Genomic DNA, 18546 nt, shown 5'->3' on the forward strand with positions numbered 1-18546 from the left:
ATTAAATGTTCTTTGTTGGGATTAGGAAATGGACAATGTGCTTGCCGTTTGCCATGTGTTATGGAACAACTGAGGACACAAACATGACCATGGGTTCCCTTTCTGAAACAATTAAAACATTTATTATTTTTGGATTGGTCTACATTGTAATAAAAGTTGATATATTAAAAAAGTATCTACAGAACAATGACTTTTAACATACGGGTATATCCATAGATTAGGTATTAAAACTGTTACTAAATGGGGTCTAGGGATGGGGTCTAAGGAATAGTTTCAGGAATAAATGTGGAAATGGGGATAGATTTATTTATTCCACTCATTAATACATTCAATATAGTTTTTTGGTGGGGGCAGATGAGGTCTCTCCCTTTGTCACCTAGGGTATGGTGCAGTGGCTTCAACCTCTGGGCTTAACAGATTCTCCCATCTCAGCCTCCTGAGTAGCGGGGACTACAGGTGTGCGCCACCACGCCCGGCTAATTTTTGTACTTTTTTGTACAGACAGGGTCTCCCAGGTTGCCCAGGCTGGTCTCGAACTCCTAGGCTCAAGCAATCCGTCCACCTTGGCCTCCCAAAGTGCTGGGATTACAGTCAGTATACATTTAGTACCTATTATTTATGGGCTAATCATGTGCTAACGGACTGGTTGAATCACTCCCCTTTGCTCTAGATTGAAGCTTCGAGACCACCTGGGAAAATAGACAACTAATGTAATGAATATCCATAACTAGTTTCACAGACAACCAGTAGTTTGCAAGTTATTCCACCAGTTAAACGATTCCAAATATTGGAGAAAAGGCCCCCAAGTTAAAATACTCCATGGAAACATGCTCTATACATCTATGTGGTGCTTACAATAAAAGATGACTTCCTGCGACTGACTTGTAACTCCGAAAGAAGTGATTTAGAGAAAAAAAAAAGAAAGAAAAAAAGAAAAAGTTAAGTATGTCACCGCGCTCTTGGGAAATGCTTTTGGGATTTGTCCAAGTTCTAGAGTGGAACCCAAGGCTCCTGAGCCAGGGGACAGAAGTGATAACTAAGTAGGATGCAATTTAGTTGGAATCTTCCCTGACCTTAATCCCATAAACAGTTGCCTAGGTAACGGCAAAGTCTACAGGCCCTAAAACAGGGTACAAGCTTTCCCTAAAACATATTAGAGAGAGACACTTTCAACAGGACCTTGTTGCAGGATCCCTAAAAAAAAATTCAAAACAAGGAGATTTACATGTTATTCACCTTATCATAATTTCAGAAATATTTTACTAATAAAAAAGGAGTCGTGACGTCTGGAACACCTTAAGACGTGACGTCTGCAACACCTTAACAATGATTATAAATGTATTAATATTCTCTCTGATTTTAAGGGAAAAGTGATGAAGGAACAGTAAGATGGGTGGGCGTATGTTCCCAGAAATCCCCAGAACATCAAAAAGGAAGTGGGGCCTTTGAGTGGAGGACTGCGGAGAGCGTCTACGGTTGGGTCAAACGAAAAAAACTGTTCCTAAGAAAAGAGTATACAAAGTTCTGTTCACCAAAGCCTGGAACCCAAAGGTGTCCCTCCAAAGCTGTACACGACAGAGAAAACCCGAACTGAAAGCAGAACAAGGTCCCAAGGGGCCAGGCGCCGCCTCCTCCTGGGTACGCAGGTCAGACAGAACTAGGGATAACTCAGCCCTCTCCCCACGTCAGCCGCCGCCAAGGATCCCACGGAGCTTACCCCCGCACCCGTCGCCGTGGCGACCGCCGGAGCCACGCAGCACCGCCCCTTCCTCGCGACGTGGCCCCGCCCCCTCAGAACCCGGAAGCAGGAGTCTGGCGCCCGCTGAGCGGCGGTCGGGAGGGGGGAGCGCGCCGGCCCAAGCTCTCTCGGCCACGCGCCCCGCCCCTCAGAGGCTGGCCTCCCGCGCGCTCCGCACGGCCTGCTGCGCCCGTGGGTCCCGAGCGCTCCGCCGCCCGCCCCGACCCGGGCCCAGCCGCCTCCACGGCCCGCGCTCGTACAGGAGCACAGAGCGGCCTCCTGAAGGAGGGGAAGGGACGTGGGGGCGGCCACGGCAGGTGAGGGTGGGCGAAGCCTGGGAAGCAGCTGGGTGTGCGGTATGCGGGGTTGTAGGTGTGTGTGTGGCGCGTGGCTGCTTTGGTTGGTGTGACTTTGTGAGTGTGTTCTGAGTGGGCCGGTCCATGTGACCACGCACGTGATCACGTGCCCTTGTGAGTGTGTGTCTGGGGCCGAATCTGGGCTGTGGGGTGGTCTGTGTGCTTGTGACCCTGCCTTTGTGTGGCTGTCACCGGTGGGACTGGCGGGGAGCTGTGTGTGAGTCTCCCGCGGGAGGTGGGGGCGGCAGAGGGCTTAACCGAGGCATCCTCCTGTAAACCCATCCTGGGGCTACAAGACTGCAGCCCCGGAACATTTCTTTCTTTCTTTTCTCAGCAAACTTTTAAGAACTCTGAGCAGAGGCCAGTAATTTTGGAGACAAGACCTCGGCCTGAAAGTGACAGATGTCTTTGTTCTTGCTGAGTGTGGGCCAGGTGTGAGGTTTGTGAACGGGGGATGAGGAACAGAGCGGGACCGGAGTGTCTCATTTTTCCTCTTCTCGTTTTCCTCAGGAGTTACAAGTTAGACATTTATGCTGCTTCCTTTGTCTCCACCTACACTGGTTCAGCTCCTTTTGGCACAAAGATTCAACAAATTGAGGAGTAACTTTTTTTTTTTTTTTTTTTGAGACGGAGTCTCGCTCTGTCACCCAGGCTGGAGTGCAGTGGCGCGATCCCAGCTCACTGCAAGTTCCGTCTCCCGGGTTTGCGCCATTCTCCTGCCTCAGCCTCCGAAGTAGCTGGCACTACAGGCGCCCGCCACCACGCCCGGCTAATTTTTTGTATTTTTAGGAGAGACGAGGTTTCACCATGTTAACCAGGATGGTCTCGATCTCCTGACCTCGTGATCCGCCTGCCTCGGCCTCCCAAAGTGCTGGGATTACAGGCGTGAGCCACCGCGCCTGGCCACTGAGGAGTAACTTAATAGCTGTGTCCAAATTCCAAAAGCTTTTTTACCAAGAGCATGAGAAGAAATGTCACAGATGCCAGGTAGGCAGCTTTTCCTCACATAAGGTTTAGAGATAATGCAATGAAGAAAAGAGGGATAGATCTCACCTGAAGTGATCTAAGAAAAGAATAGCTGTGTACTTCTGTGGTGAGGGATGGAGACGTGCATTAAAAAGCCAGTTGCATCTCCCAGAGACTCTCAGCTTCTAATATTTTGTTATGACTAGTATTTATAATCACAGATTGTCCATAATGCACATCACCTATAGATTGAAATAAAGTAGCAGAAACCTCTGACTGGTTATGCTGGTTATGTGACTTAAACATTGATAAAGGTGATTTTGTTGACTTTAAAGTGGCAGATTCTGTTGAAGCCCTGAGGGATAGGGGCATAGTCACAACTGGCAGGTTTTTTTGTTTATTTGTTTTTTGAGACAGAGTCTCACTCTGTCGCCCAGGCTGGAGTGCAGTGGTGTGATCTCAGCTCACTGCAACCTCTGCCACCCGGGTTCAAGCGATTCTCTGCCTCAGCCTCCTAAGTAGCTGGGATTACAGGCGCCCATCACCGCGCCCAGCTAATTTGTTTTTGTTGTTGTTGTTGTTTGTTTTTTTGAGATGGAGTTTCGCTCTCGTTGCCCAGGCTGGAGTGCAATGGCGCGATCTCGGCTCACCGCAACCTCCACCTTCCGGGTTCAAGTGATTCTTCTGCCTCAGCTTCCTGCATAGCTGGGATTACAGGCATGTGCCACCATGCCCGGCTAATTTTGTATTTTTAGTAGAGACGGGGCTGCACCATGTTGGCCAGGCCGGTCTTGAACTCCTGACCTCAGGTGATCCACCCGCCTCAGCCTCCCAAAGTGCTGGGATTACAGGTGTGAGCCACTGCACCCAGCCACAGCTGGCAGTTTTTATTGTCCAGCAGCACAAGGGCCAGAGAAGACAGGGAGTCCACAGCACACCCTGAAGAGGGGTTTCCTTAGGCAAGATTAAGGCTAATATTGTGGCTCTTTTCCCACCAGCATGAACAGGTGCTTTTGTTTTTGTGAAGAACAAAATCATGAGAGATCAAATCAGTTTTGAGCTCATGGTCCACATTCTTTCTTATTCAGTACTGACCAGTTTGGTCACAATCTCAGTTAACCTTTGCCATATACAGAATATTCCTCTTACGATTTGGAAAAGTATACCCCTTTGGTGGATGAAAGAGAGCTAGGAGAACAAACTTTCCAATTCATACCACTCACAGCTGCTTTCCCTTTGCAGCAGTGATCTTTTTTTCACTTAGACGTCAGTTGGTCAGATGCAACATTTGGTATCCATTTGACCTTTCATGTACTGCCAAACTAGCACAAGTGTTAAAATTACTTGTCTCTACAAAAATTTAGTCACAGCAGAGTGGAATCTCTCCATCTTGTAAGATTACTTTTAACACGTTGGCATACTGAGGTGGTTGTGAATTATTCTGAAGACTGTTGGTAAGGAACATCTTTCTATTTACTGCTATGGGAAAGAAGAGGATGACCGCGTGAATATGTGTGCCTGTGTATGTGTGTATTTGTATGGTGGTTTGGTTTGTGCATTGCAACTGATTCCAAAGCTATGAATGATTTATCCCATTTGGTGACTCTAGAAGCACACTTTCTGGCTTTAGTTAGCTAAGGTGTTTTATAAATCTATTGAGTAGATGTTATTTGCTAAACATGTTTTTTATTTTCCCTCCTTTAGAATAGATTGTTTCTAATAATGCAATACTAGGAAATGTCTCCATTGAGAAGTATTTAGATGATATCGGAGTATTTCAAGTCTGTCCGGGTAGAAAATATTCCACAATTAAGTGTATGTGCTAGTTGCTTCCAATTAAAAGTTATAATCAGCTTAGAGAAAGCCTATAGTTAAAATGGCTTAGTGTTTTGTTTTGTTTTGTTTTGTTTTTTTGAGACAGACTCTCGCTCTGTCGCCCAGGCTGGAGTGCAATCTTGGCTCACCGCAACCTCCGCCTGCTGGGTTCAAGCGATTCTCCTGCCTCGCCTCCCGAGTAGTTGGGATTACAGGCGGCCACTGCCATGCCTGGCTAATTTTTTTTTGTATTTTTAGTAGAGACGGGGTTTTGCCATGTTGGTCACGCTGGTCTTGAACTCTTCACCTCAGGTGATCCACCTGCCTCAGCCTCCCAAAGTGCTGGGATTACAGGCGTGAGCCGCCGCGCCTGGCAAAATTTTTTAACATATTAATTTTTTTTTGTTTTTTTGAGATGGAGTCTTGCTCTGTTGCCCAGGCTGGAGTGCAGTGGCACGATCTCGGCTCACCGCAACCTCTGCCTCCCAGGTTCAAGTGATTCTCCTGCCTCAGCCTCCCGAGTAGCTGGGACTACAGGCGCACGCCACCACGCCAGGCTAATTTTTGTATTTTTAGTAGAGACGGGGTTTCACTATCTTGGCCAGGCTGGTCTCGAACTCCTAACCTCGTGATCCACCTGTCTTAGCCTCCCAAAATGCTGGGATTACAGGCGTGAGCCACTGTGCCTGGACTTAACATATTAATATTTAAGATAAAATGGATGTGCAAAGAATTACTTTATTTCAGTATATAACTATATCTGTGCATACTAATTTTCAGTATAAGACTAGATGATGATTTTCTTGGTAATTTAAAGCAACTTATGATTTTAACACACTTTTCAAAAATTACCATCTTAGCTTTGAGAAGAGAAACCATTATCACAATGTCAAGGTTGTAAATCAAGTTTAGTGTTGGAATGTCTACATCTGCTGTCTCCTCAGGGTTCAGCTTAGTACGTCTCCAAGGTCACAGTTGAGTCTACTGAGGGCTCTGTGTTCCTGAGGGAGCAGATCTCGAGGGCCACCAAGGAAGAGTTCCATTGAGTTTAGAATCCCCTGTTCCTTGCCAGTCCAGAGAACTTTTAAAACGACAGTTCAGAGTCAGCCCGGGAGTTAAGTCCTGGAGTCTCACCTCATGTTAGCCGTGCTAGGATCAAGGCTTGCTCTTGAGGTAGAGGAAGTGGTACAAAGCAAATATTTGAATCCTTCCTGGTGGAATTTACTCACTTGGCAATAAGAATCTGCAACAGGGAACTATAATTTCAGTTTCCTGTTATGACATAGCACAGATGCCTGAGCAAAGAGGGGCAGCCTTTTAATTGAGGATGTTCAGCTAGGCCAAAGCTCACAGATGCCAGGGTTAGAAGGATGGCCCAGTTCATTCTCCTTAAAATGTAGTTATTCATTTAATCAACAGATAATGCCTGCTGTGTGCCAAGCACTGATCTAAGCTTTGGGGACACAGTGGTAACACAGTCATAGATGAGAAAACAAACTCCAAAAGGATCAAGACTTATCTAAGATCACAGAGCTATGAAAACCAGAAGTCACTAAGCTCACAACAAAAGACTACACATTTTTTCCTAAGGGAAAATGTTTCATTTTGTTGCTAGTTATAGTGCCTTCAAGTTTACATTATAGATCTTTCTGAGGACATTGTGTAACTTTTAATCGTGTCCATATGAGTGGCAAATTTGCCTGTATTTTGCATTAAGAACTACATGTAGGCCAGGCACGGTGGCTCATGCCTGTAATCCCAGCACTTTGGGAGGCTGAGGCGGGTGGATCATGAGGTCAGGAGCTCGAGACCAGCCTGGCCAAGATGGTGAAACCCCGTCTCTACTAAAAATACAAAAAATTAGCCAGGCACAGTGGCAGGCGCCTGTAATCCCAGCTACTCGGGAAGCTGAGGCAGGAGAATCGCTTGAACTTGGAGGGTGGAGGTTGCAGTGAGCCGAGATCACACCACTGCACTCCAGCCTGGGCGACAGAGTGAGACTCTGTCTCAAAAAAAAAAAAAAAAGGAACTACATGTGAATTTTTGGTTATGTGCCATTACAGTTAGATTTATGGTATATTGTGAATTTATCAGGAAGCAGGCTTAACTTAAACTTCTTTCTCTAGGCTGGGTGTGGTGGCTCACACCAGTAATCCCAGCACTTTGGGAGGCAAGATGGGAGGATTGCTTGAGCCCAGGAATTCGAGACCAGTGCGGGCAACATAGGGAGGCCCCCAACTCTACAAAAAATAAAAAATTCACCTGCGGTGGTGGTGTGTGCCCATTGTCTCAGCTACTCAGGAGGCTGAGGTTGGGATAATCGCTTGAGCCTCAGAGGTCAAGGCTGCAGTGAGCTGTGATTGTGCCACTGAACTGTAGCCTGGACACAACAGAGCAAGACTCTGTCTCAAAAATTAAAAAAGTCAAAAAACATCAACTCCTTTCTCTAGCATGGACTATCCCTATAATCAGACAGGAGCATCTTTATTTAAGGGATTCTGAAGGTAAAGTCAAAAGATAACTGCTGGTACTGCAGTTGAGAATTAAGACAGGAAGTATGGTGTCAGAAAAGGCTGTCTCACATCTGGTCCTAGCATTGCCATGTGGTCTTGGGTAAGTCATTTAAATTTTCTAGACCAGATTCCTTTTCTGGAAGAACTAAGGGCGTTGGAATAATTTCTTTACGAGCTCTTCTGGTGGCCGGGCATGGTTGCTCACGCCTGTAATCCTAACACTTTAGGAGGCCGAGGTGGGTGGATCACCTGAGGTCAGGAGTTCGAGACCAGCCTGGCCAACATGGGGAACCCCCCCATCTCTACTAAAAATACAAAAATTAGTTGGGCGTGGTGGCGGACACCTGTAATCCCAGATACTCAGGAGGCTGAGGCAGGAGAATCACTTGAACCCCAGGAGGTGGAGGATGCAGTGAGCCGAGATCGCGCCACTGCACTCCAGCCTGGGCAACAAGACTGAGACTGTCTCAAAAAAAAAAAAAAAAAAAAAAAAAAAAAGAGCCCTTCTGATTCTGTGATTGTAGTATTTCACCAAATTATTTTCTGTAGTTTGAGTATATACTGACAAAATAGCCAGTTTCCTTGGTTTTCTTCTTTAAAATATTATTGGTATAGCTAGATCAGACTCTACATTTAGTTCTGATGTAAACATGAAATCTTAACGTAAAATATCACATGCTTTTATTTCAGGATTAACCTCCATTTCAGCTAATCATGGGAGAGATTAAAGTCTCTCCTGATTATAACTGGTTTAGAGGTACAGTTCCCCTTAAAAAGGTATGTATGGTTTTACTATACCTCTTATTTGCAAAATCTGGTATTGTTTTTGTGTGTGATTTAGATGTCATGTCTTAGTAGTGTTTGAGAGTAAAGGTTATTGCCAAGTATGATGACTCTGGGTTGCAGAGGATGAAGTTCACCACTTCCCTGTCATGTACAGTCAACTTTTGAGACTCATTTTAGAGTGAAAGCAGGTATAACTGTACTCATTTTATTTATTTATTTATTTTATTTATTTTTGAGATGGAGTCTCGCTCTGCCATCCAGGCTGGAGTGCAATGCACTGCGTGATCTTGGCTCACTGCAACCTCTGCTTCCCAGGTTCAAGCGATTCTCCTGCCTCAGCCTCCCAAGTAGCTGGGATTACAGGCATACGCTACCACACTCAGCTAATTTTCGTATTTTTAGTAGAGGCAGAGTTTCACCATGTTGGCCAGGCTGGTCTCGAACTTCTGACCACAAGTGATCCACCCGCCTTGGCCTCCCGAAGTGCTGGGATTACAGGTGTGAGCCACCGCACCCAGCCTGTACTCATTTTTTACAATTGCTTTTATGTATACAAGCAAGCAGGTAGTATGTACTCTTCTGTATAGTTTAGTGGAAAGTTTACAGCAACTGTATAGTAAGTACAGTCAGATTATATTCCTGTTCCTCAGATTTAAGAATGGGGTCACATTATAGAACTTCTGTTTGCAATGACATACTCATTCTGCCACAGTCATCTTCTAGAAGCTTTATTTTCCTGGGATGTTTGAAAACCCAAAACACTTATATTGCAGTTGAGTATTGACTCTGCTTGCCAAATTAATCCCAGATGTTTAGGGATCACACTAGACAAAGGCAGTTCAAGTCACTGAGTAGAGTAAAACCTGTGCTGATTCCCTTGCAGAAGTGTTAGAATCCAGTGATCTTAAGATCTTTTGCAGCTGTTTGTGATGGCTCATGCCTGTAATCCTAGCACTTTAGAGACCTAGGAGGATCATTTGAGGCCAGGAGTTTGAGACCAGCCTGGGCAACGTAGCGAAACTCTGTCTCTATAAAAAAATGAAAAAATTAGCCAGGCGTGGTGCTGTGCACCTGTAATCCCAACACTTCGGAAGGCCGAGGCAGGAGGATTGCTTGAGCCTAGGAATTTGAGATCAGCCTGGGTGATATGATGAGACCCTTCCTCTACAAAAACTAGAAAAAAATTAACTGGGCATGTTGGTGCACGCCTATAGTCCCAGATACTCAGCAGGCTGAGATGGGAGGATTGCCTAAGCCCAGGAAGTCAAGGTTGCAGTGAGCTGTGATTGTGCCACTGCACTCCAGCCTGGGTGACAGAGCCAGACCTTGTCTCAAAAAAAAAAAAAAAGAAAAGAAAAGAAAAAATGTGAGTGGCAAAATACACAGGGCAAAAACATGAGTGTGAGATACGTTATCACCGTCTGTGACCTGTGGAAGTCCAAAGGGGAACTGTTAGGCCTCTCTGGACTTTGCCTTGCTCCATTTGTCTGCTCCTAGTGATGCCAGTGACCCTGGTTAGTGTGCTGCCACCCACAGAGTGACACTGTGGAGTCCATAGCCCTGCTAGTGAGGAGCTCTCAGAAAAAAGAGCCTGGAGGCCTTGAGTTTTTTAATATGAAAGTAGAATAAATACTGATTTGCATTGTCAAATGTTCAAGCAGTTAATGTAGTTTTCTAATTACCACCAAAAGTCAGAGAAAACAAAAATTAAACTAGGATGCAGTGAATAATAATAATAGCTAATATTTCTAGGACACTTAACATCTGCCAGACTCTGCTGAGCATTTGTCTTGCCTCAGCTTGCCTTTTTTTTTTTTTAAGAGACAGGATCTCTCCCTCTGTTGCTCAGGCTGGAGTGTTGTTGTATTTTTATTTATTTATTTATTTATTTTAAAGAGACAGGATCCAGGCGGGGCACGGTGGCTCACGCCTGTAATCCCAGCACTTTGGGAGGCCAAGGTGGGTGGATTATGAGGTGAGGAGTTCGAGACCAGCCTGACCAATACGGTGAAACCCTGTCTCTACTAAAAATACAAAAAATTAGCTGGGCATGAGGGTGCATGCCTGTAATCCCCGCTACTTGGGAGGCTGAGGCAGGAGAATCACTTGAACCTGGGAGGCGGAGGTTGTAGTGAGCCGAGATCGTGCCACTGCACTCCAGCCTGGGCTACAGAGCGAGACTCTGTCTCAAAAAAAAAAAAAAGAGAGAGAGACAGGATCTCCCTCTGTTGCTTGGGCTGGAGTGTTGTGCAATCATCTAGCTCAATGCAACCTTGAACTCCTGGGCTTAAGCGATTGTTGTGTCTCAGCCTCCCAAGTAGCTGGGACTGTAGGTGTGTACCACCACACCTGGCTAATTTTTTCATTTTTTGTAGAGATGGGGTCTCACTGTGTTGCCCAGGTTGATCTCGAACTCTTGGCCTCAAGCAGTCCTGCTTTTTGCCTCCCAAAACACTGAGATTACAGGCATGAGCCATCACGCCTGGCCGTCAGCATTTTTTTCTTTCTTTCTTTTTTTTTTTTTTTAGACAGAGTCTCGCTCTGTTGCCCAGGCTGGAGCCTGATCTTGGCTCACTGCAACCTCCGCCTCCCAGGTTCAAGCGATTCTCCTGCCTCAGCTTCCCCAGTAGCTGGGATTACAGGCATGCGCCACCACATGCGGCTTATTTTTGTGTTTTTAGTAGAGATGAGGTTTCACCATGTTGGCCAGGCTGGTCACAAACTCCTGACCTCAGGTAATCTGCCTGCCTTGGCCTTCCAAAGTGCTGAGATTACAGGTGTAAGCCACTATGCCAGGCCCCCTCAGCTCTTCTGATGCTCATTATTTCCCCATCATGTTGAGTCAAGAACCACTCATTTAGGAAGGTTTCTGATTACCTTCCTACTCCCTATCCGCTTTTCACCAAAAAGCCAGTTTCTCTCTGTGCCACTCCCTAACCCCTACTGGTCTGACATATTCTCCCAGGAGAGTGACACATAGACCCACCTCATTCCCCTTATGTAGCAGAGTCTCCCCCACAACTCCCCAAAGGCTTGGTCCAGATGAGGCTCCTGAAGCATCTCCTGAGCTGGTGCTGTCTCCACCCACTCACCCAGATGGATAGAGACACGAGCTAGGAGCCTTGTCTCCCCATCAGCTCACCTGTTTGTACTCTGACCCTGCAGGTCCCAGCCAGTCCTCTGGGTCAGCACTGCAGAATGACTGCAGACTGCCCTCCTTGTAGACACATTCTCACACACACACACAACCAGAAATGTGGGAAGAAATAAGATGCCTTATATAGAGTTCACTGTTTAATGTTAAGGAAAATAGATTTCTTCCTATTGTTGCAGGTAGAGGGGAAAGTTAGAAACTGAGGGAAGCGGCCAGGTGCGGTGGCTCATGCTGGTAATCTCAGCACTTTGGGAGGCCAATGCAGGCAGATCACCTGAGGTCAGAAGTTTGAGACCATCCTGGCCAATGTGGTGAAACCCGGTCTCTAATAGAAATAACAACAATTAGCTGGGTGTGGTGGCGCATGCCTATAATCCCAGCTACATTGGGAGCTGAGGCACGAGAATCGCTTGAACCTGGGCAGTGGAGGTTGCAGTGAGCCGAGATCGTGCCACTGCACTCTAGCCTGGGTGAAAGAGGGAGACTCTGTCTCAAAAAAAAAAAAAAAAAGGGCGGGGGAGGGAAAAAAAAAAGAGAAGCAGCAGCCCTTTGGAAGATTATAAAGTAGTTCTAAGTAGTTCTGTGGAATACGTTAGCCCTGAGGAAAGAAAAGGAGACCAAAGGAGTTTGTCATGCATGCTAATCTGGTGTGAGCTCCAGGTTACCTTGTAACAAACAAGGCAGTAGTATTAAAATTGTCATTGAAATGACAGTGTAAAATAACATAAAAAGCAAATTTATAAGGTTTTCCACTTTTTTCTTTTAACTTTCCCTCCAGATTATCGTAGATGACGATGACAGTAAGATATGGTCGCTCTATGACGCAGGCCCCCGAAGTATCAGGTGTCCTCTCATATTCCTGCCCCCTGTCAGTGGAACTGCAGATGTCTTTTTCCGGCAGATTTTGGCTCTGACTGGATGGGGTTACCGGGTTATCGCTGTAAGTATTACTGATTCAGTATTAAAATTCAGACCCACGTTTTGTGTTTTGTTTTTTTGTGTGTGCTTCTGTCTCTCATCAGCTATAGTAATGGGCACAGTTTGTTTGTTTGTTTGTTGAGACGGATTCTCACTCTGTCGCCCAGGCTGGAGTGCAGTGGCATGATCTCGGCTCACTGCAACCTCCGTTTCCCAGGTTCAAGCAATTCTCCTGCCTCATCCTCCCGAGTAGCTGGGATTATAGGTGCCCGCCACTACGCCCAGCTAATTTTTTGTATTTTTAGTAGAGACGGAGTTTTGCCTTGTTGGCCAGGCTGGTCTCGAACTCCTGACCTCATGATTCATACGCCTCAGCCTCGCAAAGTGCTGAGATTACAGTCACGAGCCACTGTGCCCAGCCGGGCAGTTTTTTTAATTGAGGAAAGATATTTTTTGCCTATTTTAATATGTGAGATGAAGCCTTTTGAAGGACGCTGGTGTGAGTCCACAGTTACACAGAGATTCAGAGGGAACAAACCTCTTTTGGCAGCCTCTCCATGCCCAGCATTTATGTGCATTCTCTCCTGACTCCCTTCTCTCAACTCAGAGTGGTAGGAAATGTTGTCCTTCTTTACAGATGAAGAAACTGAGATCCGGCTCACACAGCCAGTAGTGGTGGAGGGAGGAACTGAGCTCCGTCTCCTGGCTCTGTTTCTGCTCCTCATTTTATCACAGCACTGCTTCCAGAGTTGCTGAGCATGGAATATTAGACAGCAAAGGGATTTGCTAACATACAAGTGACTGAAAAACTGGCTTTTCATGTAAATCTTTGATATTTGAGATGAGATTCATTAATTAGCTCATATGTTAGCATTTGGTTAGGAAGTTTTTTTGTTCCTGATTGTTACTTTATAGCCGAGTTTGGTCTAAATCCAGTTTCCCACTGATCATTCTTGAGTCTTCTCTGGGAGAAAGGTGTGTGGGAAAGGCACTCTTCCTGGTGGCTGATTTTTTTTTTTTTTTTTGCATGCTTCCACGTTGGTCAGGACATTGGTCTCCTAATTTCCCAGGAAGGAGAGTCTCTTTAGCTGGCAGTCGCCTGCAGTATTCACTTGTAAGTGGTACTCCCAGTGGGAGTACTGCTGTTAATGTATGCTTTATTTACTGTTTAAAGGGATGAAAAGGCAGGTCACGTCTCTCCTCTCCTCTCCTCTCCTAACTGAAAATTCTACTGAGGTTACCACCAACTGAGGCCACACAAAAGAAATCAGTTCCTCTTCCTCCTGAGAGCCTGTCTCTTACTTGAGAAAACAGTTATCATCAGCACCACCTGCGGCTTTTCTCCTGGGTCTTCTCTGGCTTAATTTCTCCAGCTTCTTTAACCATTCCTCACGTGACATGTTTGAGCCTCTGCAACATAATCCTCCTTTGTTCAGATTTTCAGTCATTCCTCTTCACAAACAGCGTTCTAGAACAGGGTGGGAACTGCCCTCATCCCAGCCCTCTGCAGCCTGAGACATGACACTACCATTTTTGGTGGCCCCTGTTGATCAGCCAGGGAGGGGGAAACCGAGCAACCCATAGGCGCCCGTCCCACTTGGGAGTGCTGTCCAGTAGTGTGTTTCTCGCTCCACAGTGGCAGGTCATGAGAGCCTTGGCTTCTGGCTGGATGTTTCTTCTTTACCCTCAAGGTTCTTGATGTGGGCTTTCCCTGTTTCATTAGGAGGATAGTTAATCAAGAAAAGGTCAACAGTGTCTTCAAAATTACTTTGTCATCAAGATGTGATCAGAATGTTCAGCTCCATGAGGTTTTGGAACTTATTTGATATTTGTTAGTATCTAGCAGTTAAAATGCACAGACCTTTTTAATTTAAAATTTTTTTTTTTTTTTTTTTGAGACGGAGTCTCGCTCTGTCGCCCAGGCTAGAGTTCAGTGGCGCGATCTTGGCTCACTGCAGGCTCTGCCCCCTGGGGTTCATGCCATTCTCCTGCCTCAGCCTCCGGCGTAGCTGGGACTACAGGCGCCCGCCACCACGCCCGGCTAATTTTTTGTATTATTGGTAGAGACGGGGTTTCACCGTGTTAGCGAGGATGGTCTCGATCTCCTGACCTTGTGATCCGCCCGCCTTGGCCTCCCAAAGTGCTGGGATTACAGGCTTGAGCCACCGCACCCGGCTTAAATTTTTTTTTTTTTTTTGGTTGTAATTGTAGATTCACATGCAGTGTAAAAAACAGTACAGAGAAATATACCTTTTACACATTTCCCCAGTTTCTGCCAAACCTTTGCAAAACTGTAGTACAATATCACAACCAGGATATTGACATTACTACAATCTACCAATCTCATTCAGACTTCCCCAGTTCTGCTTGAACTCATTTGTTTGTATGTATTAAGTTGCGTATAATTTTGTCACCTGTGTGGGCATGGCTGTTTATAAATTAAAGACTCCATGAAAATATCATCCCTTTTCTTTTAGGCTATCATCTGACTCAAATTCTCAAACTTTCTGCTAGGTAGAATCAGTTCCCCATTCTTTCTTGGAATGGTGGAAGTCTTATCCACAAATAGAATTTTAATAATAAAAGTCATACATCAAATCTAAAATGATTCCATAATTCATATGAGAGTATCCATTCCAGTGATTCATCAATAACAAAATGAACCTAAGTGCTTAAACAATAAGCCTGTTAGACGAGGTTTTTTGGGTTTTTGTTCTTGTTTTTATTTTTGTTTTTTGGAGATGAAGTCTCACTAATTCACTCAGGCTAGAGTGCAGTAGTATGATCTCGGCTCATGCAACCTCCGCCTCTCAGGCTCAAGCAATTCTCATGCCTCAGCTTCCCCAGTAGCTGGGATTACAGGTGCCTGCCACCATGCCTGGCTAATTTTTGTATTTTTTAGTAGAGATGGGGTTTCACCATGTTGCACAGGCTGATCTCGAACTCCTGACCTCAAGTGATTCACCTGCCTCGGCCTCCCAAAGCGCTGGGATTGCAGGCGTCAGCCCGCGCCCAGCCAGTTGGTATTATATGTATATAAAAAAGGAATTCTTGGCCAGGTGCGGTGGCTCACGCCTGTAATCCCAGCATTTTGGGAGGCCGAGGCGGGCACATCACAAGGTCAGGAGATCGAGACCATCCTGGCTAACATGGTGAAACTCCGTCTCTGCTAAAAATACAAAAAAAAAAAAGAAATTAGTCAGGCGTGGTAGCACATTCCTGTAGTCCCAGCTATTCAGGAGACTGAGGCAGGAGAATTGCTTGAACCCGGGAGGCAGAGGTTGCAGTGAGCCGAGATCGCGCCACTGCACTCCAGCCTAGGTGACAGAGTGAGACCCCAGCTCAAACAAAAAAAAAAAGGAATTCTTAGGGGACAAACCTGAGTCCTTTAGAAATGAGTTTGAGACTTGTACTTCTTTTTCCTCATCATTGTCAGCATTAATAGATAGGCTATGTATAGTCAAGTACCATACTTCTTTTGTCACAGACAGAAGTACAGTAGCCTGGCATGGTGGCTCACACCCCTAATCCCAGCACTTTGGGAAGCTGAGGCAGTCATATCGCTTGAGGCAGGCAAATCGCTTGAGCCCAGGAGTTCAAGACCAGCCTGGGCAACATGGCAAAACCCCGTTTCTACAAAAAAGTATATATATAAAAATTAGCCAGGCATGGTGGTGCATGCCTGTGATTCCAGCTACTGGGGGGCTGAGGTGGGAGAATCGCTTGCGCCCAAGAGGTTGTGGCTGCAGTGAGCTACGATCGTGCCAGTGCACCCCAGCCTGGGTGTGAGAGAGTGAGACCCTATCACAAAAACAAACAAGCTGGGTGTGGTGGCTCATGCCTGTAATTCCAACACTTTGGGAGGCCAAGGCAGGCGGATCACTTGAGGTCAGGAGTTCGAGACTAGCCTGGCCAACATGGCAAAACTGTGTCTGTACTAAAAATACAAAAATCAGCTGGGTGTGGTGGTGGACATCTGTAATCTCAGCTACTCAGGAGGCTGAGGTAGGAGAATCGCTCCAACCCGGGAGGCAGAGGTGGCATGAGTTGAGATCGTGCCACTGCACTCCAGTCTGGACAACAGAGGAGACTCTGTCTCAAGAAACAAACAAACACCCCAAAGTACAATAAATGAAATAGAGTAACTAAGTCATTTAAAAGAAGAGGAACAATTTTACTGAATACCCCCTTAAAGAAATGCTACCAAAAAGAGAGGGAGCTCTCCTTAGAACAAATTTTGTTTCCATCTCTCCTGAGCCATAATTCTGAATGAAATTAGATTTAAGAGAAAACGGTATTTCTTTACTGGGATGGGTTCTGCTATGTTCATCCTTGAACCCCAGACTTTTTCAGCTATTTAGAAAGGAAATTGATGGGAATTGAAATTGTTACTCACATAATATCATTAGAGTGTGCTTACTTTTTATACTCTTAATTTGGTCTGTTAGGAAAATGTGAATTATGAAGTTTAGTCAAAAGTGAGAGCTTATTTTTACATACTTTGAATAAGGAGCAGCGCTTGAGCAAACAAGAAATGCCACTGAGTCCTAAGTTTTTCAAATACATGAGTTGCATTTTTACTTTTATGATTTTTAAAAATAAAATTATTGTTATTATTTCAGTTGCAGTATCCAGTTTATTGGGACCATCTCGAGTTCTGTGATGGATTCAGAAAACTTTTAGACCATTTACAATTGGATAAAGTGAGTACCCTGAAACTAATTACATACATACAATTTTTTTTTTATTTTTTGAGATGAAGTCTCACTCTGTCGCCCAGGCTGGAGTGCAGTGGCGCGATCTCGGCTCACTGCAACCTCCACCTCCCGGGTTCAAGTGATTCTCCTACCTCAGTCTCCAAAATAGCTGGGATTACAGGCATGTGCCACCATGCCCAGCTAATTTTTGTATTTTTAGTAAAGATAGGGTTTCGCCAGGTTGGCCAGGCTGCTCTCAAACTCCTGACCTCAAGTGATCCGCCCGCCTCGGCCTCCCGAAGTGCTGGGATTACAGGCATGAGCCACCGCACCCGGCCCTCTTTTATTTTTTAATAATAGCTTTATTGCAACATAATTCATATACCATATAATTTACCCTTTTAAGTATACAGTTCCATGTTTTTCAGTATACTCCCAGGTATTTGCAACCATCACTGCAGTCAATGTTTTATAATTTTTTTAAAGCCAAAAACCTCATATTCATTAGCAGTCGGTCCTCATCTTCCCCCCTACTAGCCTTGCAACCTAATTTACTTTTTATCTCTATGGATTTGCCTATTCTAGATATTTTACATAAGTGGAATCATATCATATGTGGTCTTTTTGACTGACTTTTTTTACTTAGCATTATGAGTTTAAGGTTCATTCATGTTGAAGCCAGAATCAATACTTCGTTTCTCTTTACAGCTAAATCATGTTTTTATAAATATGCCATATCTTGTTTAACCATTCATCAGCTGATGCACATTTGAGTTGTTTTTAACCCTTTGGATATCATGAATAATGCTGCCATAAACATTCATGTACAAGTTTTTGTGTCGACATATGTTTTCAGTTCTTAGGTATGTGTTTAGGGGTGGAATTACTGAATCACAGTTTTCTTAGACATAAACCACTAAGTGGTTTTGAGTTTTTTCTTAATTTTTTTTTTTTTTGAGACAGGCTTTCACTCTGTCGCCCAGGCTGGAGTGTGGTGGTGCAATCATGGCTCACTGCAGCCTCAACCTCTTGGGCTCAAGCGATCCTCCCACCTCAGCCTCCCAAGTGGCTAGGACTACAGGCACGTACCACCATGCCTGGCTAATTTTTGTATTTTTAGTATACAGGCCTTTGCCGTATTTCCCTGGCTTGGTTTTGTTTTCTTTTTTTTTTTCTTTTTTTTTTTTTTTTTTTTTTTTAAGACAGAGTCTCGCTCTGTTGCCCAGGCTGGAGTACAGTGGTGTGATCTCGGCTCATTGCAACCTCCGCCTGCCGGGTTCAAGCGATTCTGCTGCCTCAGCCTCCCGAGTAGCTGGGACTACAGGTAGGTGCCACCATGCCTGGCTAGTTTTTTGTATTTTTAGCGGAGACGGTTTCACCATGCTGGCCAGGCTGGTCTCGAACTCCTGACCTCGTGATCCGCCTGCCTCAGCCTCCCACAGTGCTGGGATTACAGGTGTGAGCCACTGCACCTGGCCTAGTTTTGTTTTCTAATGCAATCTGTGAATGATATTTTTTTAAATTATATAACTGAGATGCCGAGTTGTATTATCTTGATGAACTGTATAAATTGCATTTAAATACAATATTTTCTAAATTTCTA

At 45.2% G+C, this 18546-nt stretch overlaps 1 protein-coding gene across 3 annotated transcripts in view; it reads left to right on the top strand.

Moving 5' to 3' along the window:
- The first annotated feature begins 1804 nt into the window (after positions 1-1804).
- SPG21 (SPG21 abhydrolase domain containing, maspardin) overlaps positions 1805-18546 on the top strand; it is a 29180-nt gene continuing 12438 nt past the window's right edge. For 2 of the 3 annotated variants that reach the window (XM_058427242.1, XM_032176171.2), the window contains exons 1-4: positions 1805-2055; positions 8079-8165; positions 12107-12268; positions 16869-16949. In XM_058427242.1, coding sequence (XP_058283225.1) covers positions 8103-8165; positions 12107-12268; positions 16869-16949 — 306 coding nt within the window. In that variant the 5' untranslated portion in view covers positions 1805-2055; positions 8079-8102. Of the gene's footprint in view, positions 2056-2922; positions 3082-8078; positions 8166-12106; positions 12269-16868; positions 16950-18546 lie in introns of those variants that run through there. The other variant, XM_032176172.2, reaches the window with a different exon arrangement.

This window comes from Hylobates moloch, unplaced genomic scaffold (assembly GCF_009828535.3).
Source record: "Hylobates moloch isolate HMO894 unplaced genomic scaffold, HMol_V3 SCAFFOLD_14, whole genome shotgun sequence".
Lineage (NCBI taxonomy): Eukaryota > Metazoa > Chordata > Mammalia > Primates > Hylobatidae > Hylobates > Hylobates moloch.